We start from the raw sequence: 27,181 nt of genomic DNA on the forward strand, positions 1-27,181 counted from the left end.
CATGATTGTGGTACAGCATTTCTCACAGCATGTCTAAGTACACCTATGACAGATCGTCCTGTTCGGTGAGCTCTTACTGCTTTGCTTCAGGCTGTGTGGCTGGCATGTTATTTAAGGTCAAGCGTGGCATTGGAGGGTGGGAGCCATTGCTGTCTGATCCCAGAGTCAGAATTCATTCATTGTTAGCAGCAATGGTGGATTCAAACAGTTATAGAAGTCCCTCCTTATATGTACATAGACTTATATATGTATACGTGTGTCTGTCCCAAAACCCTAACCCTAAATATTGACTTGTAAAAATAGTTTTTTAAAGATGTTTCTGATTTCTATTACAGTAAAATTGAAAGATATATATTTATCACTATTTATCATGAAAAACATTATTAAAAACACTGTCCCATGATTTTATGTCACTACCGAAACACAGTTTCAGTCAATAGTTGGAGCCTTATTTTAGCCACAACCTTGCATTTTAGAGTGAGACTGCATCCCTGTCCCTCATGTCCACATGATACGCAGTTCATTGTTTTGAAGTAAATGTGTCCCAGTTTTTAAATCAACGTCTAACATTGAGAATTGTCACTACTGAAAAACACATTTTTCTGCAAATTCTCCATTTTTGTGTTTCAATACAAAATTAGATTTTCTGTGTGCTCAACTAAACTTTAAACCTGTGTTCGCTAGTCATATAACAGCTAGCATGTTTGAGTTCTGTTTAAAATTAGCTAAAATTGCCACTACCAAAATAGTCACTACTGAAACATTTGATAACGTTTCAGTAGTATAACGATTGTATTGCCATGAAAAGAACCGAACATTTCATAATTCATTTGAATAAAATAAACATAAAGGTGAAGAGTCACTTGAAGCAAAAGGATTTTAGTCTAAAGTCCAAGTCAGTTAAAAGTCAAAAATGTACTTTCAACTCTGACAACAAATCAATTCAGTAGAATGATCCATATTCAGTCAAAGTATCTGTTTTACTGACTTTCTATGTAAAAATTAGTTAACACAGCCTTGACAGAGAACACACTTCTTCTTCGAGAGAACATTTTACACATGTATGGTTTAGTTGCTGAATTTAACTAGGGGTGTTGGCACATTACTGTAAATATACAGCACACATCAACATCAATGGATTGTGAATTGAAATGGCAAAATTCTGAAGACCTTACAATGATTTTATATTGTTCTTGTGGGTTTGGTGCATTTCGTTCTAAGGCTTGACCTGAACATTTTTTAGCTCTTTAAAATACTGATTTTAAGGAGCTAAAAATTCTGATAATCACTAACATCAGCTAGTATATCATTGCTGTAAGAACAAAACCTTGTATATCTTCTTTTTTAACATCAGTTTAAAATGCCAGTTGCTTTTTCCATTGTGACGAATCATGTACCATGACATGGAATAATATGGAGACATGGAGTGACAATATCTATCATATAATTAATTAAAAGTATCTCTGAAGAGTTTTTCTACCATCAGAAGTATCTCTTCTTTGCAATGTCAAACAAACCTCTGATGGCTGCTTTATCAGTGTGATTTTTGCAGACACCCATAAATCTGCAAAATCTGACAAGTTCAAGCCTATCTTATACGTCCAAAGCATTTTGGCATGTAAATCTCAAATATAGAGAGAATTCAAATATTGATACTAGACGTCCTTGATGATATCATTCAACAACATTAATCCAAAGGGGATGAAAAGGAGGGGATGGAATTTTCCAAGGTGAATCCTTTTTTTGACCAAGGGAATGGCATCCCCTCGCATCCCCCTTCAAACTGAGCCATGACTGTTAGTGAACTGAGTCGGGACGCACCCCTCCTGCCTCTTCCTGCACTGATAACGGGGTGAAAGACACCGGGATGGCCTGCGGGGTGTCAGCTCCTTGACCGCCCTTGCTAACAGCCCTCTCTGTCAGGAAGCAGAGTGTCTATTCAGCTTTTTTCAGTCCTCATACATCCTCTAAACTGCCCTCATTTCAGAGTATTTACTTGTATTAGTTACCTAAACACAGTCTTATGTTATGACTGTGATTTACGCTTTGAGGGTTATCTGGTGGACATCTCATGACAGACGATTGGAACCGAGAGCTTTACGAATGACTCAGCATCTAATTTTACTGACGCTGACTACAGTGGCATGAGCTCAACACCGCTGTACTATTCTAAGCCCAGGTGCAGTGGTGGGCCCACTCTGACAGAAGGGGGAGGAAACAAAGAGAGCCAGAGTAACTCGGACAGGAAAAATCTCGTTTTCTGTGCCTTGGCTGCTCAGGAAATTCAGCCATTCACAGCCGCTATATACTCCCATCCTGAAAGAAGGGAGCGAGGCCAGTTAAGAGCCAAGAAGGTGGGGGCCGGGGAGACACAGAAATACAAACTAATAACAATTACATTATCTCCATTTCAAACCATGCTGATGTTTGTTTTTGTTGTAATCCCCCTCCCTTTGATATTCAATAGCAGCTATTTCTCTCTTTCCTCTCTCCACAGAAGTGATTCTCCTTTTGATTAGAGGTCAGCAGAAAAGCCTGAAACTATACTCAAATAAAATTTACAGGCTCAACTACAAGTAAAAGTATAATCTTAAAAATTAATGTTCCAAAATTATTTTTGGCTTGGACACACAGTTCTAAGAAAAATCTCTTCAAAATAATTCAATTGGAGTTTAGCCCAGCCTATTCATGTTAAAGTTATAAAAGATACAGTTCTAAAGTCAGGTGACTCTAAAGTTATATCTAAAGACTGTTTCAGCCCAGACTGCTTTTTGAACAAAGCACAAGACACGGCAGCCAATCAGAGCAAAAGTTGTTTATACATATTAGCCTTAAATGCACAGTTCTGTATAAAGAGAGGATGGAAAATGGTCACATAAAAAATTATGACTGGTTTTTTAGTAGATAAAATATTTGCAAATGTCATAAGTGAAAGACAAATGTAGTATATGGGTGCTTCAACCTTCTTTAAAGTTTAAATTTACAGAGGAGTTCCACCAAATATTCCATTTTAATGCATAGCTTTAAGTCATTAAGATGTAATAAAACTCATTTTATTTTCTTTGGTGTCTATTTTGCCTTACAATACCCTAATATAACTCTTCACCATGAATAGATTCATTCATTTTGGGCCAAAACCTTATCTTAAAACCACTGTAAAACAACATCTGAAGCATCAGGCATTTTATGTAACAGCTGTCTGTGAGGGAGCTTTTAGAGGCATTAAATATAGATAGATAGATAGATAGATAGATAGATAGACAGACAGACAGACAGACAGACAGACAGACAGACAGACAGACAGACTTAAACTCTTCAGACTATCACAATTTTACATCAATGAATGAATTTGTTTACATCCTAACCATTGAATTATAGACACTTTGAAAAATCAGTGAAAATTACCTTTAATTTGAATATAGAACTGTTGCATTATGTGAAGGTACTTAGAACTTTAAAAGAGTTTGTCACACTCACACATCTCATTCACAAAAATGATTCTTTAAAGGTCCATCCAAAAATGGTTCTTCTATGCCATCTCCATTTCCAAAGAGCCCTTCTGCTGCACCTCTATTATTAAAAACACCTATCATTTTCATATACTGGCAGAAAAGAGGAAAACCTATTCTAATAGTTAATTACAATTCTCACTAATTGTAAATGACTGGGAAACTATATAAACAAAAGTAGTGCCAAAGAAGTGCTTATCCTCCTGGGTCTGGTGGGTGGGGGGGGTGGTGTTGCTGGAACCTATCCCAGCGCTCACTGCGCAGAAGGCAGGAAACACCCTGGACAGGTCAGCAGTCCATCATAGGGGATGTGAATTAAAAAAAAATATATATTCTATTATGCATGGTAAAATTTTAATAGATGTTGTTGCCCTTTGATCATATTTTCATGTATGACGATAAATGTTCCTGGTGTCCTGTTGTCTTCTTCTCCTGCTGTCTACTTTTCTCTAGCCTCGGGTGACAGCGTCCTGCACAGTATTTCAGCAGAACGGAAAGTAACAAGCACTGAACGGACAGTAAAAGGTGTTTACCGACTTTTCCTGAGCACATGCAGGGCCTACCATGACCTTTGCCCTGTCTGTCATCTTGCGCCTAAATGAATTATCTCAGCTGTCAAAGTTCTAGATGCACACTGTAGGTCAGCGGAAATCATGGCAATATTTCGCTACTTGTTATTTTTCTTCCCTCTCTTCTTCAGACTGTGACACTAAATGTGATTTTTTTACTGTCCTCTACGTCCAAGCATTGTTCTAAGTTGGGTAAAAATATACAAGATGTTTTCAGAGTGAGTGGGTGTTCCCCACTCTGAGGTCCTAAGTGCACGGAGGTCACGTGTCTGTCAGCGTCTTTTGGGTCAAGACGAAACAAAAGGGGGAGAAATCAGTGAGATGGGGAGACTGCAGATGGCTGAATGTACAGTATGTCATTGACAGGTTGTTAATATTATAGATTCCTACACTGAATCTTTTGAATGAAACCTTTTTGATACCTTTTTAGTGTTATCTCTGCTCCAATACACCTGATCCAACTCAGAAGCTAAATTAACAAGCCTTTCTCATCAGCTTGGGTCATTGCAGGGGCAATGCCCACCCAATCCATGCTCAAAACTCTTCTGCAGGATGCCAGAGAGGTGCTAAGAGTTGAAAGATTTGGGGAAATTATCTAATTGCCTTTTTTCTAAACAGTATTGTGATTGTGATTTAAATATGATCATTTTCAGTAAGTTATATTCCCAGCCATTTTTCGGCAAGAAGACCAGCACATTTTTATGGACCAGACGGTTGAACGCTGAATGTTTAGTGTTATAGAGTGACAGTTCACAAGCTCTGCGTTGTGGGGCAAACTTACTTCTTACTAAAGTCCATACTTACTTAAATCTTAAGATAACATTGACCAAAGTAGGATTTAACTAAAATGGAAGCTCTTGCTTTATTTACATTTGTAAACTCTAACTCTTTCAATCTGTGCTATCGATACAAAAATGAATGATTGTTCTGCTTCACCACTATAGCTCTGAATAAACTCAATATAATTAAGTACATGATAGTGAAAACAAATGTATCCATATCCCCCAGCAAGCACCCAGCTGGACTGCAGTTCAATAGCCATGTTTTTCTTTGAGCTTCTCACGGGCCATAATGTTATATGTAATATGAGCATGGCATTGTATCCCTCAGCCTCACCAGTTTGACAGAAATGCCAATTTTGTACCCTTTTTATGTCTTCATCCATCAGTGTTCTCTCACTACTGCATGCATTACACAAATACATCTAATTTACCAACTAATGGTGGTAAAGACATCCACTGATGTTCCACTATATGATATTTGGCGTCCTAACACTAATATTAGCTGACTGCCTTCTGCATCACACACTTATCCTTATCCTTCTGGGTCACAGGGAGAGCTGGAGCCTATCCCAGCTGTCACTGGACGGAAGGCAGGATACACCCTAGACAGGTCGCCAGTCCATTGCAGGGCAGACATATACATTCACACCTAGGGGCAATTTAGCATGTCCAGTTGGCCTGACTGCATGTCTTTGGACTGTGGGAGGAAACCAGAGTTCCCGTGGGAAACCCACGCAGACACAGGGAGAACATGCAAACTCTACACAGAAAGGACTCCAGATACCCAGCTGACAATCGAACACAGGCCCTTCTTGCTGTGAGGCAACAGTGCTAACCATTACACCACCATGCCGCCTCCTTCTGCATCAGTCTATCATTAAACAAATAAAACAAGGCATCCGTAGCCAGGAGTCCAAGAGAGCACAATTGGCCTCGCTCTCTCTGGGTGGGTAGAATGGCCCCCCTTCTCCCCCATCACTCAGCACGATACTAGTCAGTGCAGGTGTCTGTTAGCTGACATAACAGATTTGGCGGTTGGCGCTTTCCTCCAAGTGCGTTCGGCTGTCCCGTGACGCTGCGTGAGCGGCAGTTCGAAAAGAAGCGGTGGTTGGTTTCACAGGTCTAGGAGGAAGCCTGTGGTAGCCTTCACCCTCCTAGCATTGGTAGTACTGTTTGACTGGGGGAGTCCTAAGTAGCAGGTGGAATTGGCAATGACTAAATTGGGGAGAAAATCGGGTAAAAATCTGGAAAAAAAAACAAACAAAAAAAAAACAAATAAAACTAAATTCAAATAGCCCTTCCTCTTGCATCTGCACTAAAGCACCTGTAGTTTTTTAAAGGTCCTCCTACCTTCAGGAGGCTGTTTAAATCTGAAAATCTCACTCTTGAGACTACTGTGGCACTGTTGTGGGAGGTGAGTTGGCATGATTACAACAGATGTAACAATGGTTAAATGCTTCTTTCTGATCAGAACGCTTCTTTAATTACATTTTGCTGGTATCCGCTTGGCCGCAACCTAGAAGGATGAGCGGCTTAAAACGTGTGTATGTGTTTATGTGTGTGTGTGTGTGTGTGTGTGTGTGTGTGTTATCCAATTTTGATGGCAACAAAGTAGATTATGGTGTTATATGAACAATATTGGAGAACTTAACAAAGAGCAAACGTGAACACAAAAATCTGATTTTACAGTGATACTGAATGATTATTCCTTATCGCTCTCCATGTCTTTGATCCCTACAGTGTCAGAATTAAAGGTAGCCAGTACCCTTTTTGTCACTGGGCTGGTCCCCTCAAGGGTACATCTCAGGACCTTTAGTCAGGGAACATAATTGTATCATAATCCAGTGAAATTATATTTTCTAAGTTGTATTGACTCCACACACCCCATCATGTCTCCAGGCTTTTTTTAATTGTTCTATTTTAATACATCATATTATGAAAACGTACAAATATGTACTTTTCACCTGTTTTTAAGGTTTACAATCAGTGTAATCAGTCACTGTTGTACCTTTGAGGTACATTTACATTGTTTGTACCCTGATGAATGAACGTAGTACCTGCACAGTACCTTCATTTCTAATAGTGTGCATTAGTTCCATATTAATTACATAATGATGGGTGACAAATGAATGAAAACCATAACGAGTACTGATGCTGCATTGTTTGACACGTTCAAGCATTTAACACCCTTGCATGCTCCGTGACGTGTATACAAAGCTGAGCAGAATCGACTGACCCTGATTTGGATCAAGATGGCAAGAGCAAAAGATCTAAGTGACTCTGAAAGAGAGTTCATTACTGGAGCAGGAACTTTAGTCACAAAGACTCAACTGGCTAGTGTTTCAATAGGAACAAAGACTGAAGTGATGTCTGCATTTCAAGGCCTTCAGGTTGGAAATTGTGGTGGGAAGTGCACATTCGGTGGCTGTGATTCTCCAGCATTGCTGTGATTCGTAAGGAAAAACAGAAGGGCGTCTGTTTCTCAGGTGACTGAGAATGTCCTTGCAGGATGTGATTAGACTGGAGCAGTCCCTCCACAACTATGGGACACTATAGCAGGCCTGCAGTGCATCAAACGCACAAAACAACATACAACACAGCATTTCATTTGTCACCAGTCTGTGTATTACCTGGACATGATAACTGTCCTTACTTTTGGCAGTAACTGCGTTGATGTAATGCGTTTTATTCAGGTGTTAATGATGTCCACATTAGAAGCGGATTAAGTGCCTTGTATTCCGCGTGCAGTGCTGAGGGGTTTAAAGGTGGTCTGTCCTGTTGTTGTTTTTAACCCATCCTCGCGCTGACTGACCCAGCGCGCTCGAGGCCCGAAGCGGGCGCGTGCTCCGCCGGCGCAGGAAGGGCGGGCGTGCGCGTCCGGTCACGCGCGCGCAGTTAAAAGCGCTGAGCGCGGCAGAGAGACGGACACGGAGCCCGGCAGACAGCGCGTGGACGTCGCTGTGGTCAATAAATGACCGGTAAAGGAAGGGGTCTCCGCGGATGATAGGACTGGACACCTGCTGCCGAACTTCATCTGACCGGGACGAAGAGGATGCATCAGTGACACTGATCTAGACTCTTCATGTTCTTCTCATCACCGGTCATATGCTGCTGGACTCTGAATGAATTTTAACGTCACTGACTTTTAGGGCTAAAGAACCTTTTACAGCTGGCTACAGTGTAATACCTGCTGACAACATGAGCGACAGATGACCAACCCTGCTCACCTGTGGGCCTCTACTGCTCTGACTGTCCCTTAAAGGACGTTCCCCTCGGGGTCATTTCTCCGCAGTGGACCGGCGCTGAAACTTCTCTCCAAACTTTTGTTTTGCGCACTCGGTTAGGCGCTTGGTGTGAACACAGACTTTAAGCCGTCCTCTGCTCCAGGGTCGCGAAATGCGCGTGCACACGCTCCGTCGCCTCGAAACGACAGCGCGCGCCAGGAGCCGCGCTCTACCCGCGCGCTCCCCGGCGTGCTGAAGACGATGCGGTCTCCGCGCGCGGCCCGCCTCGGTCTGCTGGCGGCGTGCGCGTGCACGTGGCTGCTGGCGGCGCAGGGCTGCGGTCCCGGACCCGGCTACGGCGCGAGGCCCCGCACGCGCAGGCTGACACCGCTCGCACTCAAGCAGCACGTGCCCGGCGTGTCCGAGACGAACCTGGGCGCGAGCGGGCGCGCGGAAGGCAAGATCACGCGCCACTCGGAGCGCTTCAACGAGCTCGTGTGCAACTACAACCCCGACATCGACTTCAAGGACGAGGAGCGGACCAAAGCGGACCGCCTCATGACCAAGGTACTGTGGGTAATGGAGTTCAGATGCTTTACAGTCACATCCCAGAATATGGAGAGCCAGAGGTTTCTTATATGCTAAGGGTTCGGTTGAGCCTGCTCTGCTGAAAAAGGACCATTAAAACCTAATGGTTTTGCTTTCTCATGCGAAATGGCTTAAGAGGGACCACTAGTTTCCTGTACAACAGAGCCCATTAGGAAACCATCAAATGCATTTAGAATCAGCCAATGGTCACCTGTTAAACCATTAGGATCCTTTACATTGTGAAATCAACCAAAACAAAACCATCAGATTTTTATCAGCAGGGTAATTCTAGATCACATTTTCCCACTTTCAATGGAGAATCTGCATTCTGAATGTGTCTCAGTGTAGTCCAGGACTAGACATAATCCAGCCTATAGTTAAACCAGCCCTATGCTCAAAAGTTAGTATAGAACTGCCTAGTTTGTCCTCCTTTGCTATAGTTACAGTCTTTACTGGGAAGGGTTTACACATGTTGGAGCACTGTTGCGCTGTTGTGCTTAGAGGTCAGGTACTGATGTTGGACAATGGTTCTGGTTCACAAACATCACTTTAACTCATCCTACTGGGCTGTGGAGCGGTGATATGATGTTCTCCCATCAAGCCAGAGAACATAGTTCCACTGCTTCACAGCCCAGTGCTGAGGGGGCCTTATAGCCCTCTTGCCAGTGCTTGGCATTGGGTATAGTGACCTTAGGCACCTGTACAGATGCTCCGCAGCATCCACTTCTATTGGTAATGCTTTTCTATGGAGATTCTACAAGCTGTTTATGTTGTCCTGAATACCTGCTTCAGCAATGGTTGCTTCTTAGCTGAATTCACGAAGACTGAATATTTTTGGATGTATAGCATAACTCATTACAAATGGTTAAACATAGTGATAAGTGGTAATAAGTCACTGATAAAACCAGAATTAAAAGTGTCGGTACCTCAATGCAGTAATGATTCTGGTAGAAGTAAAAGTAGTTGCTAGAAACCAATTTGTAAAAGTTGGTGTCACTCGAGTTCCATGTAGAACTGCAGCTGAGCCACTCACTACGTCCAACATCTATCAGAATAGGATTTTTTTTTACTTTTCTTCTCTTTTTGTGATCATTTTAGTGTAAAATAAACTTCTAAAGCTCCAAAGTAAAATGTGTGAGCAACTGAAAGGCAGGCAGGGTGTTCAACAAGATTCCTCATAAATACACTTGAGTAGAACTGGTTTAATCTTTTGAAAATACTCAGAAAAGTATGAATACATCCTTAAGTGCAAGGAACTGAGCCAAAGGAATTAGCTACCATTAGTGATAACCAGTGAAATTGTATCTGTACCTTACAGCTCAAAGTTAAATATGTAAGCCAGTGTGTCTTTCCAGTATCCACCTTGATGTTGGTTAAGAAACAGGAGGGCTAAATGATGCTCCAGGGACTTCATTGGAAATTAACCAGATTTGTGGTTGTTTTTTTGACCTTGCTGTGCTTTGGCTAATCACTACAAAGGACATTAACAAGTCTGCGCCTAGTGCACAGCACTCCTTTAATATTTAACCAAGGCCTTTGGTAGAAAGCTGCAACCCCTTTACCCTTATCTGTGTGCTCTTTTTGTAACAGTAAGTAGCAGATTGGGGAGATAACCTTGTTAATATTAATAGTACATAGATCACACAATTCCATAAGGGATAAGGAAACTTCACAAAAATACACAAATAACTTCAAAATGTAACCATTCTGCATTTTTATGAGTTGTGTGCTGTTGGAACAGTAAATGCTTTGTCGTCTATGTCAGAAATCAGTTCACCAAGTCTTCATTATGACAGTGCTGGTAGTGGGAGTAGGAGAACTCTGGAGAAATTTATGACTCACTGTGTCGACAGCTTCATAATTCAGAGCAATTAGCAGAAAAGGGCAAAAAAGGTGTCCTAGACACAAAGTAAAAGAACCTCCCAATTCAATTAAATTCACACATTGAATATACAAAAACAAAGTGCCACATTAATAACAGAATCAGTGAAGTAACTAGGATCTCAAGGGCCCCACTGTAAAAAAATTAATATGTTCCAAAAGAAAATTAATTTTACGCATGTGGCAAATGCTCTAATTCAGACCAATTTACTGTTTAATCATATTACCGAGCAAATGCAGCATTAGGAGTCTTACCCAAGGGCTCTTCTTGGTATAGTATGGTGTTCTTGCCCGAGTGGGAAATCAAGTCCTAGCCTGCTTTGTGGATGACATTGTTGTTACCCACTATGCCACACCAGCTTCTTTGAACAAAAAGGTTAAAATGTAATATGCTGAGATATGCAAAATATGCAAAATCTTGGACCTCAAATCACTGGAGTGCAAGTCCAAGTTGTGTCTTGAGCTGTTAGTAGACAATTTTGGTTTAATCATGTTAGAAGCTGCAGATATCACATTGTACAAAAGTAAACCCCTATGAAAACCTGTCAGCAGTAAATGTTGTGGCTGAAGGAAAGAGGCGATACAATTTGCAATGGTTGGCTGGCATGTAGTTTGTATAACAAGTATGCTAGTTAGCTAGCATAATAGCTAGTCCAAGTCTTAAAGGAATGTTACCTGTAATTTACTAAAACTTCTGCCAAATTAGCTATTGTGCTCGCTAGCATATTTGTTATACAAACTACATGCTAACCGTTTGAAGTTGTTTTACCTCTTTGGTTTAAAGGAACAATATGTAAGATGATGCAACTTTTCAAAGCTAGCTGGTTAGCATGCTTCAGTAGATATCTCTGTAACATGATGCATGGATGTTTTTGACCTAACGTCAAAACAGGTATTTCTTCACATTCTGTTGATAATTTTAGTTAATTTTGCAATGTTTTAAACTAAACATCTTACAAATTGCACCTTTAAAAACTTACTTTAATAAATGTAGTACTTCATTCTCTCCTATGAAAGGCTCATTATTTGATGTTGTATCTGATGAAGTGTCCTAAAGCTACTGTGACATATGGGAGAATGCCCAGACATGGCTATAATAACCTGACAGGGCGAAGTCTTTTGTTTTTTTCAGGTGGAAATTTTGCAAGTCTTAATTTAAGGTCAGTCAGTATGAAACTCAAATGCCCATCTCTGGTTATTTGCTTGTTTACTTGCTATTGCTATAAACCATGTTGATATATACCATGTTGGTGCTAAGGCTAATGGTTGAAGTACAGCTACCTGTTAGTCATTGGTGTAAAACTGTATGTAATGATATAAGGGGTCCAGTAAAGATGTTAAGAGGCCCCATGCTACAGGTCCCAGTGTGATGGCCCTATCTGGTAGCTATGTCACAGCACAGATACATTTCAGGGTTGTTTAGGAGAGACTAAAACTTAAGCTGGATTCATTACATCACCTGAAGTTGTTTTAAGATATGAAAGATCTAATCAGTTTGATTACACATGATACGTAACCAGCTGACTCAGTGGTGCCTTTATGATGCCCAGACTGAGAGTTAGTGTACAGTATGTGTATGTATGTCTATGTCCTTGCCTTGTCTGCCGCTGAAAGCCATCCTTTGTGTATATTTCGGAGGTTCTGCGGGGTCGTCTATGCAGAATTCCCGCCTGCTGAAGTAATGGCAGCATCGGAAAAGCCTCTATTGTGGTTCTGACAATGAAACGCCTCTGTCAAACTGCATTGCGAGAAAAATGTCCCCAGTTTGTTTTTTGCCCCTCTTGATTTCTCACTTCTTCTGTCACACATCCAAATGCAAGCCCAAACATTCCACCATTCTGCCCTCTCACTCGGCCTGGGCCCTGTCTTTTCTTCTCTCTTTTCGCCTTTTCCCGACCCCTGCCTCTCTCTTGCTCTTTCTCACTGCCTCTCAATGGGTTCAATATATACGCTAATCTAGAACTCTAGATTTCCCACGAACAGCCACCTTTTTGATCATATACTGCATTATGTGTGGTGGTGAGAAGCAAACACAGTTTGTACATTATGTAGAATAGACAGCAGACAGTACAGATACTGTAAAAACACAACAATTCAAGTGACTGTGTAAAAAGGGCTGTGTGAAAATGTTACTGTTGTGTGGGAAAATAAAATGACCTTGAATTTACTGTCTTACAAAGCTGAAATGGCCAAAGAATGTAGGAGATTAGTTACAGTAGCTTTGTTCAGACTGTTAGACACAATTTTTGGAGGGGGGTGTAGATGGCCTTTATCAGTGCTGAATGTACAGACAAAAATTTGCTGGTGCCAACCAGTGAGGCCAAAACATAACACAATGATGCGGTGTTTAGTCTTCATTCAATTACAGAATGCCTCTGAATGGAGGTTGAAGGTAGAATCACCCATCCCAAGAATAAGGGACTTTTGGTGACATGGACTTTTCTAACTATGAGGTTATAATTAGGAATCACTAAGAAATGTATTAGTGTAGTTATTTTTGGTGATTAAATGAATGATCAGAGTTTTGAAAACATGTCCAACAATGAAAATGGACAACTCAACAGTACCAAACCATGCAAGATTCCTGAATACTGGCTTAATCCTACTGTGCGCCCATCATGAGCAAAGTGGGCCCCCTAAAATCTTCAACTGGGCTGCTCATATAGATACTGACATAATTGTACAACAATGACTCACAGGAAGATTTAGTTTGTTAATAACACACCTCACCATCAACACGACACTGTATTCATGTGTTAGACCTATTTAAATATTTAAATCGTTCTCATATGTGATCACTGGTTTTGATTATTTTATACTTTTTCTATACTTTGATTATTTTTATATGTTTTTTACTCTTATGTTTTATAACCCTGCGATGGACTGGCGACCTGTCCCAGGGTGTATCCTGCCTTCACACGATGACCGCTGGGATAGGCTCCAGCACCCCTTCTAAGAAGCGGCTTAGAAAATGGATGGAGGGATGTTTTTATAAGAGATATTGAGAATATTTACTCTCATGTGCTGGCGTATTACATTTTATTATGTCTTGTTAAGCATTTGTAAGCAAAAGATGCTATAAACAAAGTTTATTATAATTTTTGTTGTTATTATTATTTCACAGACAGCCCTGATCTGTATTTAATGCTCTCTTATTCACAGTGTATTTCATCCATGGTAACCATTTTCAAACAGATCCTTGTGAACGTGCAACATGAACATTTAGTATTTAACTATTCTACAATCTTAAAACATTGAAATGACTGTGTCAGATATAAAAGTTTGTGTCCAATTTACATGTTGTTTTTTCACAAGTTCACACATCCTCCACAGAAAACATACTCCTGCATATTTAAATGTATAATTACTGTTTATTTGCTTAATATAACATATTGGGAAAAATATACAACACATAAATTGTGGCTTGTTTTGCCCCCCCCCAATATATTAATTGTGCAAATAATTTAAAAAATGCCATATGTAAATTTATTCTCTGTAAAGGATGTGTTAACTTATTTTCACTTCAGATGAACATGTAATTTGACCTAGATTGTGTAAAGCATGACACCTCTGAACTCTGGAGTAGTGGAAACGCATTATGTAGAGTGACGAATCACACTTCTCCATCTGGCAGTTTAATGGAATGCCAGAACATTACCTGCCTGACTGCACTGTGCCAAGTGTAAAGTTTGGTAGAGGAGGGATTATGCTATGGGGTTGTTTATTTAGGGGTTGTCCTAGGCGCCTTAATGCTTCAGCATAACAAGACATTTTGGAAAATTGTATACTTCCAACTTTGTGGGAACAGTTTGGGGAAGTCAGTTTGTCTGTTCCAGCATGACTGACCCAGCACACATAAAGGTGTCGTTGGGTTAGTTGTGAAGAAACTTGACTGGCCCCATCAAACACCTTTGGGATGAACTAGAACAGAGATTACGAGCCAGGCCCTCTCGTCCAACATCAGTGTCTGACCTCACAAATGCTCTTCAGGATGAATGGACAAATATTCCCCCAGACACACTCCAAAATCTTATAGAAGAGTGTAAGCTGTTATGACTGAAAAGGGGGGACCAACTCCATATTGATGCCTATGGATTTAGAATGGGATGTCATAAAAGCTTCTGTGGGTGTAATGTCTAGGTGTCCTAATATTTTTGTCCATATTGTGTATGTATGTTGCATTCCCAGTAATCTGCATAACTATATTTGGCCACTGCTGTTTTAGACAGCTAAATATGGCACATAATTATTGTGATACAAATAGATTCTCTAAAATGAACATTTAGATCAATGTTAGATGACATTGACACTATCTTTTGTTATAAATTAACAGTCATTTTTGTATGGGGGAATATTCATTTTTGTTTGCCTGGGGTCTATAAGATTAAGTCACTGATAGAGTTATACTTATACTGGTTTGTTCTTTGTTCCCTGGCAGCGCTGTAAGGATTGCCTAAATAAATTGGCTATTGCAGTTATGAACCAATGGCCAGGTGTTCGGCTGCGAGTGACCGAGGCCTGGGACGAAGACGACAATCACCCATCCGGCTCTCTGCATTATGAGGGTCGTGCTGTTGACATCACCACCTCAGACAGAGATGCAAAGAAATATGGCCTTCTTGCCCAGTTGGCTGTGGAAGCTGGGTTTGACTGGGTGCACTATGAGTCGAAGTATCATGTGCACTGTTCTGTCAAAGCTGGTAAATATAATTTGAACCATGACTTTTGATCATTTTAATGTGATTCAATATCATCAGAAATATGGTTGGATGGGTCATTTACATTTTTCTGTCATTTTATCATCTAGAAAATCTAGAAGGACTATTCAAGCTGGATTAAACAGTGAAGGAATTTGACTGGTCAATTCATACAGGCATAAAGTATATTTGTAATTTCCCCAAATTCTCACAGCTAGCCTGGATTAAAATTAATTCGGTTAGAGCCAATGACAGTCAGGCTTGTAAAAACAAAATATTTTGCTAATTTATACTGGATTCAAATCACAGGTCTCAAAAGTAATCACTTAAATCATGCTCAGATAAAACAAATTCAGTAAAGGGCTTATACCTTTAAAAATACTTTTTCAAACATGCTTTTCCCAACTACAACTCACCACCCATAAGGGCATTATGGCTACTTTACAGAAGAGGGAGGAATAACTGAAAGTTTGCAAAAAATGACATAATTTATGCTGTTTCCACTTGCTCTGTACAAGAGAATCTAAATCTCTACAACACATTCATAAAAATACTTATGAGAAATATGGAGCAAGTTTAAAGAGAAATCTTTAAAGCTGAGCAATGTGTCATTGCTGTTTTGTTTAATTTATGGCTGTATTTCAGATTGCGAGAGTACATAGACAAAAAAACACACTGATGTAATAAAGTAGCTCAAGATGAGCTGCAGCCACCTTATGTCTATATCTTAATCTGTTTACCATGTAAAATCACTATTATGTTTTCTTCTTTGATGGGATAAAAGTACATTTTAATTTCTTTATTAGTCCGCTGTTACCTGTCACCTTCTGTTTCCTAGCAATAGCATAACAGCATCCCTTGGAACAGTGAGCTGATACATTATCTAGCCATCCAATCATGCAAATCGTTTTTTTTTTTAAAGCTTGAACATAAAATATATTTTATGAATAATTTATTTACCGGACTATGAATTATGATCTAAAACTGTGGTGTTCTGCCATTTTTTGTGGCTGCTAGCTGTACTTACTAGCAGTCATGTATAACAGATAGAGAATAAAAACCCAGTGTGAACATCAAAACGAATGTTATGGTTTTGAAATATGAAACATCTTAAAGTCATAAATTAAAAGACAAAAAAATGACCAGTGTTGAATTATTAAGAATGATCATTTTTATGTATTATTGTTATTGCCATAAACCTCAACGCTCATTAAGAATATGAAGATCTATGTATATGCATGAGTATGCAAATTCCCTTGCTCCCTATTTCTAAACCCCCCTCCCCGACTACCATGCACACCGTTCTCTGTGTTTAAACAGATGAGTTGGAGCAGAAACAAAGCTTTTTGTCATAGCTTGAATAATCAGAAAGATTCTATTTTTCTGTCGTTCCAGCAGCAGATGCTTGATTTCAGTCACTCAAATTTGAGTCTTTCTCTTCTAAGTTTGCCTCAGTGCAGCATCAGTGAGCTGGAACTGCTGGTTGTTTATCCTTCAGGCCTTATCTAGCATTAGCCTCTGGTGCTAACAAGGATATAAATTAAAAGCACTTTAAGCTTCATACACAAAAACACAGATTTACCTGCTCAGATTTTTGTCTTTATCCTCTAAACTTGGGTCAGTGAGCCAGAATTAACCTGGTTGTGTGCAGAGTTCTTTAGGCCTTCTTGTTAAGCTAATAGTAGCATCTGATGCTAAAATCTATTGGCACTTCCTCTCATTAGCATATTGTAGTTTAGTTTCAGTATACTGGACAATAATATGTTCATGCTAATTTGTGACATACAAAACCAAGTAGCACCCCCAAAACAATTTCTTTTTTGCTCAGTTTTCAATAGGAAATTGTGATCTCTGTGTTATAGTACCACATGACAGAAATATCAGTTTGTAAATATAATAAGCCATCCAAGATAAGTTAACTACTTAAAAAAATGTTTTAACAAGGGCTCCTCTAACAAACTACACTTGAGCTCAGTAGGACTTGCCTTTAAGATGGCATCAGGGATTCCTCTGAAGGGAAATTGTGAGGCCAAGTTGAGGAAGGCATGTTTAAAACTGGTTGTAAAACTTTTGAATCAAACATTTTGATTGTCATTTTGACATCACTCTGTTTCTCAATTTCTCAGATCACTCTGTCGCAGTGGAAAAAGGGGGCTGTTTTTCAGCATCTGTACTAGTGACTATGCCTGGGGGTCTGCAAAAGCCCATGATGTGTTTGCAGCCTGGAGACACCGTGCTTGCTTTGTCCGAGTCAGGCAAGGTGGTTTTCAGTCGCATTCTCCTTTTCTTACATCGGGACGCTAACAGTAGGTCCACTTTCTTGATTCTCAGCACTGAAGATGGGCAAGAACTTGCACTTACTTCCAATCACCTTATCTTTGTGTCTCAGAACTACAAATTGCACCACCACGAGTATCATGCTTGCTTTGCCAACCGAGTTAGGAGAGGAGACTACGTGCTCATTTCTGGAAGGGATGGTGGGCTGTGTCCATCCAAAATAGTCTCCATCTCAGTAGAGGAAAGAACTGGGGTCTACGCTCCATTGACAGAACACGGCAACCTGTTTGTGGACGGCATGCTGGCATCCAGCTATGCATCCATAGAGGATCACAGACTTGCACACTGGGCTTTCGGGCCTCTTCGGTTCTTGCTTGGTCTGAAGCAGCTGTTTGTGGCCCAGACGTCGCAACCAGTAGACAGACAGTGTGTCTCCAAAGGACACATGAATGTGATCCACAATAGTTCAGGTGCCGTTCACAGCACAAGATCATGTTTAAATGAACATACTTGTTTGCGATATTTTGATGACACCAATGTCAGGGTTTACTGGTATGCAAGGCTACTACACACTATTGCGCAGATGATTTTGAATCTTCAGATGTTTTACGAATAAAGATCCAGGAAAAGCGCTACAAATGACATTTCTCTGCGGGGGCATTACAATTCTAACCACATAAAACCTATTCATAGAAAAAACATGCAAATGATACTGAAATTGATGAAGCTTTTCATTATATGTAATTCACTCACACATGCAAATCAGGTGTTCCATTCACTTCCATGGCCACAGGTGTATAAAACCAAGCACCTAGGCATACAGACTGCTTCTACAAACATTTGTGAAAGAATAGGTTGCTCTCAGGAGCGCAGTGAATTCCAGCATGGTACCGTGATAGGATACCACTTGTGCACAGTGCACAGAGGTCACCAACTTTCTGCAGTCAATCTCTACAGACCTCCAAACTTCATGTGGCCTTCAGATTAGCTCAAGAACAAGCGCTCAAGCACTTCACGGAATGGGTTTCCACGGCCAAGCAGCTGCGTCCAAGCCTTACATCACCAAGTGCAATGCAAAGTGTTAAATGCAGTGGTGTAAAGCTCCGCCACTGGACTCTAGAGCAGTGGAGACATGTTCTCTGGAGTGATGAACCACGCTTCTCCGTCTGGCAATCCAATGGATGACTCTGGTCTGCCAGGAGAACGGTACTTGTCTGACTTCATTGTGCCAAGTGTAAAGTTTGGTGGAAGGGGATTATGGTGTGGGGTTGTTTTTCAGGAGTTGTGGAAGTACTTGACCGTCCTGCACAGAATCCTGACTTCAACCCAATAGAACACCTTTGGGATGAATTAGAGTGGAGCCAGGCCTTCCCATCCAACATGTCTGACCTTACAAATGCGCTTCTGGAAGAATGGTCAAAAATTCCCATAAACACACTCCTAAACCTTGTGGAAAGCCTTCCCAGAAAAGTTGAAGCCGTTATAGCTGTAACGGGTGGGCCGACATCATATTAAACCCTATGAATTAAGAATGGGATGTCACTCAAGTTCATACGTGTGTGAAGGCAGATAAGCGAATACTTTTGGCAATATAGTGCATTATTAATTTCGTTTTTGTGGTCATGCATACATGTGAAGTACACTGTATAACGTAAAACTTATTCAAGTATGGCACATATTATTGTGAGATTGAAATGAAGAATTTTTATACATAAGAGGAAATATTTCGCAGAATAAAACAATTTATTTTTATACATTTAAAATTTATAATATATAAACCTTTGCAAGCTATGGTTATTAATCTGATTATGACTTTTATGTCTTTTATTACCTGTTCTACAGACTGAATATATAACAGATTTTTGATGATGAACTGTAAGCTAATGTTACATTTGACTTCTAATGTATTTTGTTAGAAATCTAACATGCCTTTTGTTACATTTGGTAGATGTCTAATATAAAGTACTGTGCTACAAAATGTCACACATTAACATCACCAGTCAAGAATGGGTGTAACTGGCAGGCCAGTTTTAGTACTGCAACAATAGCAGCAACAAAGGGTTTCAAATAATAACACAGCACTTATACAAATATGAACGATTTCGGTTTGTTAAATTGGCCATTCTTGATTAGGGCTTTAAAGAATCAAGATGATGATGACACAGAAGATGATGAGAAAAGCTCTATGCATTTCTTTAGTTTCAGCAGAAATATGAGATTGTAACTTAAATTCATTCTAACCTTTATAAAAGGAATCATATGTTGGTGGAAAAATAAACGTAAGATTCCCAAATAAAGCGTGGTTATGTTTTGTGATATTTACATGTGATGTAATATTGACATTCAAGACCAAAATGTTGTTTGATTTGTTGTCCATAGAAAACATCTCCCCAAGGATGTTGGCTTTATTTGCTTTGTGTTCTAGTCTACTTCCATAATCTTCTACATTGCTAACTTTGTAAACTTCATAAAACAAGCACTGCTTTGACACTGATTTTCAAATGCCGCTGGTAATATCCAGCCAAGTGTAGTATTTTACACCCCCCTTGTGGACAAATAAATGTTGTACAATGCATGGTTACTTTATTATACAATGTCTCAGCTTATTAACTTGGCACATTAAAAACTACAATATGGTTATAATTTATTTAAGAAGAAAGTCCAAGGATTGAAATCTATTTACCAAGAACAAACAAGCCCAACAAATGGGCCCTTGATGGTTTAGCAATTCTTTATTTTAGTTGAAGGGAGATCTGAAAGCTCTCCAAATGACAAACAAAGGTGATTACAATCATAATCTGGCTATTTGTTTATTGGACTTTCATGACATTTTTCAGAATCTGACAAGACAACAGGAGGATGGCCTTTAAAAAGCTGCATTCAAAACAACAAGCGCTACAGTGATAAATGTCAGCTATAAATGACCTTTAAATTATAAATTAAAGGCCTGCACCAACGAAAACAAATAGCCTTGTGCTCAGCCTGTTTGTGCAGTTTACACATCCTTTTGGAAAAGATTTACATGTAAACCAACCGTGTCAAGATGGAAAACATACATATAATTAGATAAATATACAAGGGCTTAAGGAATACAAATGCATTTAAATGTATGAATGATACATATAACATCTAAAGCAAAGTCTTTAGATTTCAACATACAGAATGATTCATGCATGACACATGATGGATGCTGTTTAAAATGCACAAAGAAGTGCACTTCTTTTACTATTATTTTTTGACAGCTGTGAAGGTATTCAAGAGGATTATCCTGTCGGTAGAGGAGGCAGATGGGTACATACCCCCAGGAGAGGTACTGTTCTGTCATCCATCTGAACCAGGCCAATAGCAGACGCTGGATGACATAGCCCCTCCCCTTATTTATCTTTGCTTAACCAATCAGATCTTACAGATTCTAATTCTGTGCTCCTTCCCAAACCACTCCAGTTTAAAATAATCTTGGTGAAAGCTGTATGGCAGTTTGCTAATCCTGTCAGTGGGATAGGATGGTCACCTGCCACAGCCAGAAAAGTCTTTCATGTCACCCAGTACGTAATAAGGATAACAAAATATTTTCACAGAATACATGAGGGCGCAATATTATCGACTATAAGAATGATCTGCCCCATGTATACACATTAGTTAGCCCACATTAAACAGGGTACTCCATAGAAATCCTTTACATTGCACTAGATTTCATATAGGTTCATGTTGTTTTAAAGACCGTAAGATGTTTCAATTTTCTAAGATATAAACGAATAAACCATTAGTTTGGCCTAATACAAAACACTGTGCAAAAGTCAGAGACCACCATTTATTTCATTTAGAGCCAAAACATCAATTAAGTACACATTATTCAATTTTCAGCTGCAGGAAAAAGGCAGAAATCATATACAGTATCTCACAAAAGTGAGAACACCCCTCACATTTCAGCAAATATTTTATATCTTTTCATGGGACAACACTACAGAAATGAAACTTGGATATAACTTAAAGTAGTCAGTGTGCAGCTTGTATAACAGTATAGATTTACTGTCCTCTGAAAATAACACAGCCATTAATGTCTAAATAGCTGGCAACACAAGTGAGTACACCTCACAGCGAACATGTCCACATTGTGCTCAAAGTGTCAATATTTTGTGTGATCACGATTATTATCAATCACTGCCTTAACCCTCTTGGGCATGGAATTGACCAGAGCTGCACAGGTTGCTACTAGAATCTTCTACTCCTCCATGATGACATCACGTAGCTGGTGAAAGTTAGACACCTTGCGCCTCACAGGTGCTGAACTGGGTTTAGGTCTGGAGACATACTTAGCCAGTCCATCACCTTTACCTTCAGCAAGGCATTTGTCATCTTGGAGGTATACTTGGTGTCGTTATCGTGTTGGAAAACTGCCATGTGGCGCAGTTTCCGAAGGGAGGGGATCATGCTCTACTTCATAACATCACAGTACATGGTGGAATTCGTTTCCCTCAAAGAACTGCAGCTTCCCAGTACAGGCAGCACTCATGCAGCTCCAGACCACGCTGCTACCACCACCAATGCTTGACTGTAGGCAAGAGACAGTTGTCTTGGTACTCCTTACCAGGGCGCCACCACACATGCTGGACACCAAACAAGTTTATCTTGGTCTCGTCAGACCACAGGACATGATTCCAGTAATCCATGTTCTTGGACTAGTTGTCTTCAGCAAACTGTTTGCGGTCTTTATTGTGCGTCAGCTTCAGAAGAGGCTTCCTTCTGGGACGATGGCCATGCAGACCGAGTTGATGTATTGTGTGACTTATGGTCTGAGCACTGACAGGCTGACCTCCCTCTTCTCCAACCTCTGCAGCAATACTGGCAGCACTCGTGTCTATTTTTTGTAGCCAACTTCTGGATATGATGTTGAAGTTCTTTGGTTGACCCTGGTGTGGCCTGTTCCAAGTGGAACCTGTCCTGGAATACCACTGTATGACCTTAGCCAGTGTACTATAGCTCAGTTTTAGGGTGTTAGCAATTTTCTTATATCCTAGGTCATCTTTGTGGAGAGTAACAACTATTTCACACATCGTCAGAGAGTTCTTTGCCATGAGGTGCCATGTTGAAGATCCAGTGGCCAGTATGAGCGAATTGTACCCAAAACACCAAATTTAACAGTCCTGCTCCCCATTTACACCTGGAACCTTAAAACTCTAACAAGTCACATGACACCAGGGTGGGTTGACACGTTCACTGTGAGGTGTACTCAGTTATGTTGCCAGCTATTTAGACATTAATGGCTATGTGCTATTTTCAGAGGACAGCAAATCTATACTGTTATACAAGCTGTACTAAGTTATATCCAAGTTTCATTTCTATAGTGTTGTTCCATGAAAAGATGTAATAAAATATTTGCAGAAATGTAAGGGTGTATTCACTTTTGTGAGATACCTTATTCCATAGAAAATTTCACAAAAGCCTCAACAATTAAATATATATTTTTAAAGTATTTAGTGTAGCCACCACATGCATCTATTATAGCTTCTCACAATCCAAGTAATTCCAAACACATTCAATGATGTCAAGGGGTGGTCAATCCATTGTTCTGAGAACAACAGCAACTGCTTTCTTTGATTTACTGATTTTCTTCTTGATCATTTCAATTTCTCAGTAAGGGCTTCTTGACAGCTACACATCCTTTAAGACTCACAGTGTTGAGTTGTCCTCTCAAAGATAAAAGCTTTGAGTGCGGTTTATCTGATGGGGACAGTTTCCCTGGGTGGTCTCCCAGTTCTTGCATGGTTGTTAGGAGTCACCTATTATCCATACTTTTAAAGAATGTTTGAACTCTAGATTTAGAAAACAGGTGGTTACATATCTGTAGTTCCAAAATTACTAAAAAATATAGAAAAAAATGGTCCTAACAACCATGTAGAACCTGCCTTTTTTATTGCTTCTGCAAGCAGAATATATCTCCTAAAAAAACAAAAAACTTGTACTTAATGGCCATTTTTACTGCAAATTAAATAAATGAAGGGTGGTCTTTGACTTTTGCACAGTACCATACGAAGAAACATCACAGGTGCCTGTTGCATTTCTAAATATTCTTGAGAATGTAACTGACAGAAAACTAGTTTACTATGTATTCAAAGGTTTGTATCTACCCCTTCTAATTTTATGTGCACCCATTGCTGACTCACGAATTCACACAGCTTGGATAATATCCATAGAAAAGCAATGCCAAAAGAATTGGACTAGAGCAATACACGAGTCTGACGTCCCCATGCCCAATGACAAATGTTCCCTAGTGAGGTATAAAGCACCCCCAGCACAGGGCTGTGGAGCAAAGAAACTGTATTATCTGATGTGATGGAATGCCATCCAATACCTTTAGGTTGAATTGGAGAGGCATTTGTGATCCAGAACTTATCATCCAACATCATTATCTGACCTTACGAATGCCCTTGTGGCTGAATGCAGTCAAACCCTTATAACAACATGACAGATTTTTGATGACATCTAGTGTTCCCAGAAGAGTAGAGGCTGTTATTTGCAGCATGTGAATGCCCTTAATTCTGGAAAAAGTTGTGTGTCTACAAACTTTTAGGCATCTAGTGTACATATATATGCAATAAATAGAAAAGCAGGCCACATAGTTTCAAAAAGCAGAAATTGTGTGTAGTAGCAGAATAGTGGAGCCTTATTGTTATTGTTGGCTCCCCCATGTGCCATCGTGTATGAATGTTCTGAATCGCAGACAATGGTTAATCCTTGTGCTTGGTGGTCTTAACATTTAAAGCTGGTTTCCCTGGACAGGGATTAAGCCTAGTCCTACATTTTTCTTTTTAATGAAGAATCTCCACTCAGGACTTCGGCAACTCGATCCACAGAGCCAAATGGCCGGATATGGAATAAGCATAGTCTTGGACTAAAGTGCAAGCCTATTGTTTAATCAATATAAAAAATCTTTGTAGTCTAACTTTAGATTTGATCTGGTCTGAGAAACAAGCCTTTGAGTGATCATACCACCAACCAAAATATCTACAACGGAAGTTCCAATCCCTGTGAGAGAGCAGGTCCTTGAACAAACCCGAATGCCATCATTAGAACAGAGCTCACTAATTGGTCTTCATTCTAAATCCACACACTGCAAAAAAAATGGTTCTTTAGTAAAGCCAGTGGTTCTATTCATGCTTAAATTGTTCTCTGCATGATAAACCAGTTCTTCAGACTGATGAAGAATGTGTTATGTATGATCCATATATAACCATTTTAAACTATATAGCACCAAATTTTTTCCTATTCTTACCATTGCTGTAAAAACCCACAGAAACCATTAAGTGTGTCCATTGGTTCCTGGCAGTTCTGTAATGTGTTTTGGCTTTAATCGGTTGATATATAAAGGATCCTAATGGTTTAACATGTGACCAATTGTAGATTGTAAATGCACTTGATGGTTTATAATAGGATCTAATGGTTTATAAAGCGATTCCCATTAGAAATAAAAAAACATTACGTTTTAATCCTAAAGGACCTTTTTAAGCAGGGACAAGCTTGATATCGAAACAACAGAAGATCGGAGCTATATAGAAACAAAGACAAGACTCCATCAATGCGAAGAACCATTTCACAATGCAAAGAAACATTTAAGCATGAAACGGTTCTATATAGAACTCGTGGTTCTAAACAGAACCACTTCCTTTCCTAAAGAAGTCTTGAAGAACCATGTTTTAAGTGTATACCCTAAAAATGATACGTTACTCATTTTAGCATTTCATGATTCTCTTTGTTCGAGACTAAACGGGTTTGTGTTCTTGCATGAAATGCTACAGCGCCGTAATGTTAGCTGTCGTAAGGTAAACAAGCTCGAAAATGGCTGCAATTCAATTTCATTTAGCAGGCTAACCCTGCTGCCCCCACGCCCTCAGTCATAACAGGCTAGCCATATTTTTCATACCGTCTCAGGATAACAGTTAAATACATGAAACCTTGTTGGTATGAAGGCAGCGAACATGTGTAAAATGTGTTGCTTGAGTCGCGCGTCTCTACCGTGTTGTGCAAGTTTTCGGACAACAAAAACACTGAACGATTTCCTTCGTTGATACTTGTTAGCTTCCCAACCATAGCCAGCTAATGTTAACGTTAGCCCACTCTAATCACTGGGATTGATTCGAGCTGACGGTGATGGAATCCGCATCTTGACAAGATTGAAACATCACAAAAACGCCAACGTTAGACAACCTAGCATCCCTATTTTCTACGAGGCTGAAGTTGGCTTCATATTCGAATTTTCCCGTTCTACCTTAAACGGCGCACCAACTCCTTCTGGTGCCTGAGGCGCCAGAATGTAACTGCTGCACCATTTTAAGGTGGAACGGGAAAATTCGAACAAAAAGCTGGCAAATAAGAAGCTGACTTTAGCTTTGTATATTTTGTCTTGTTCCGCGCCAGATAGCTGCATTAGTTCCTGTTTAGCGGTGCTGCTTCAACCGAAAAGGGGAGTTAACATATTGTGGCCGCAGATTACTGCGAAAACTTACTGCTGTGCGAATCCTAGCTAGCTTGTATGTCCTGGGTATTTATTGTGGGGATTTCTAAAGCTGCCGGGAGTAACTACGCAGTTAGTTACCTGCAAACTATCAAAAAAGAAAGAAAGTTGCAAAGCTGCAACGCCACCAGCTTGCCTACTTCTCGAAGACTGGGATCTGGTCGCAGCTCTGCTCCAGCTATTTGGACAAACCGTGCCTGGAGGGAGCGCAGCACAGGATGAACTCAATATGATTAATTTCGTTAGCCATCTTGTACGCTAACCCTAGCTAATACATTATCAAGTCAGCAAACGTTGCGGCCACCCTTCGGGCACTTCCCCCATCAACAACAACAAACTGGTGTGAGCAGCTAAAGCTTTATGAAATGAAAGCAACACAGTCGATTTCTGTCCTTAGGACTGTTCTGAATCTGAAGATGTACGAGGACGCGAGTATCGCTCTGTAGGGTAAGTTGGACTCCTTACCTACTCCTTTTCATAAAAGGTAACTTGTTTGAAATGACAAACTCGTACCATGTTCATTTGCTTTACTAGCCAAAGTCGTTTAACTTCGATATGGTCGAGATATCGGGCTGGTTCCTATTTGTTTAACTGACGTTAGCCAGGTGGAGGGATTCGCATGGGAAAGTAGAAAACCTTTAACGATAGATTGGCTGGGATGTTTGTGTGGTGCGTCTCCATTTTTGTCGGAGGACAGGCTAGACTGCCTCGTTGTTTTGCTTTATAACAAAATAAAGATGCACGAATCGTGTGCCCTTGGTGTGTGAGAGTTAGGCTAGCAAGGTAGTTAGCTAGCTAGTTAGCTGGATAGCTAACGTTACATTCCCTGTCGGTTAAATTCAGTCTAAATAGGATTAGCCAGTGTGCTAGTTAGCTAAGTTATCTGGGTGCCACCTTATGTGTTGTATGCTTACTGTTCATGGTAAACGTTAACCCGCTTTAACGATAGGAAATAGCACTTTCTGCCAGTTAAACTGGCTTGCTAACGCACCTAGGTACTTTACTTCCCTACGGACGGGTCGAAGCTGAAGTCAACTGCCTGTTCGCCAGCTTCTTCGAATTTTCCCGTTCCACCTTAAATGGTGCAGCAGTTCCATTCTGGTGCCCAAAGCCCCAGGCGCCAGAATGGAACTGCTTCGCTG

General features: G+C 40.1%; 2 protein-coding genes across 2 annotated transcripts in view; both read left to right on the forward strand.

The window, feature by feature from the left end:
* Positions 1-7,713: 7,713 nt before the first annotated feature.
* On the forward strand, positions 7,714-18,347 carry dhh (desert hedgehog signaling molecule). The gene is made up of 3 exons (XM_017707884.2): positions 7,714-8,651; positions 14,992-15,253; positions 17,377-18,347. The coding sequence occupies exons 1-3, from the start codon at positions 8,346-8,348 to the stop codon at positions 18,141-18,143; spliced, it is 1,335 nt and encodes a 444-aa protein (XP_017563373.1). The 5' UTR covers positions 7,714-8,345; the 3' UTR covers positions 18,144-18,347.
* A 7,589-nt stretch (positions 18,348-25,936) lies between these two features.
* The window catches only part of kmt2d (lysine (K)-specific methyltransferase 2D), a 40,874-nt gene continuing 39,629 nt past the window's right edge, over positions 25,937-27,181 (forward strand). Inside the window, 1 exon segment of the mRNA XM_017707851.2 lies at positions 25,937-26,486. The gene's annotated coding sequence lies outside the window, so the exon portion shown is untranslated.

Source organism: Pygocentrus nattereri, chromosome 9 (assembly GCF_015220715.1).
Source record: "Pygocentrus nattereri isolate fPygNat1 chromosome 9, fPygNat1.pri, whole genome shotgun sequence".
Lineage (NCBI taxonomy): Eukaryota > Metazoa > Chordata > Actinopteri > Characiformes > Serrasalmidae > Pygocentrus > Pygocentrus nattereri.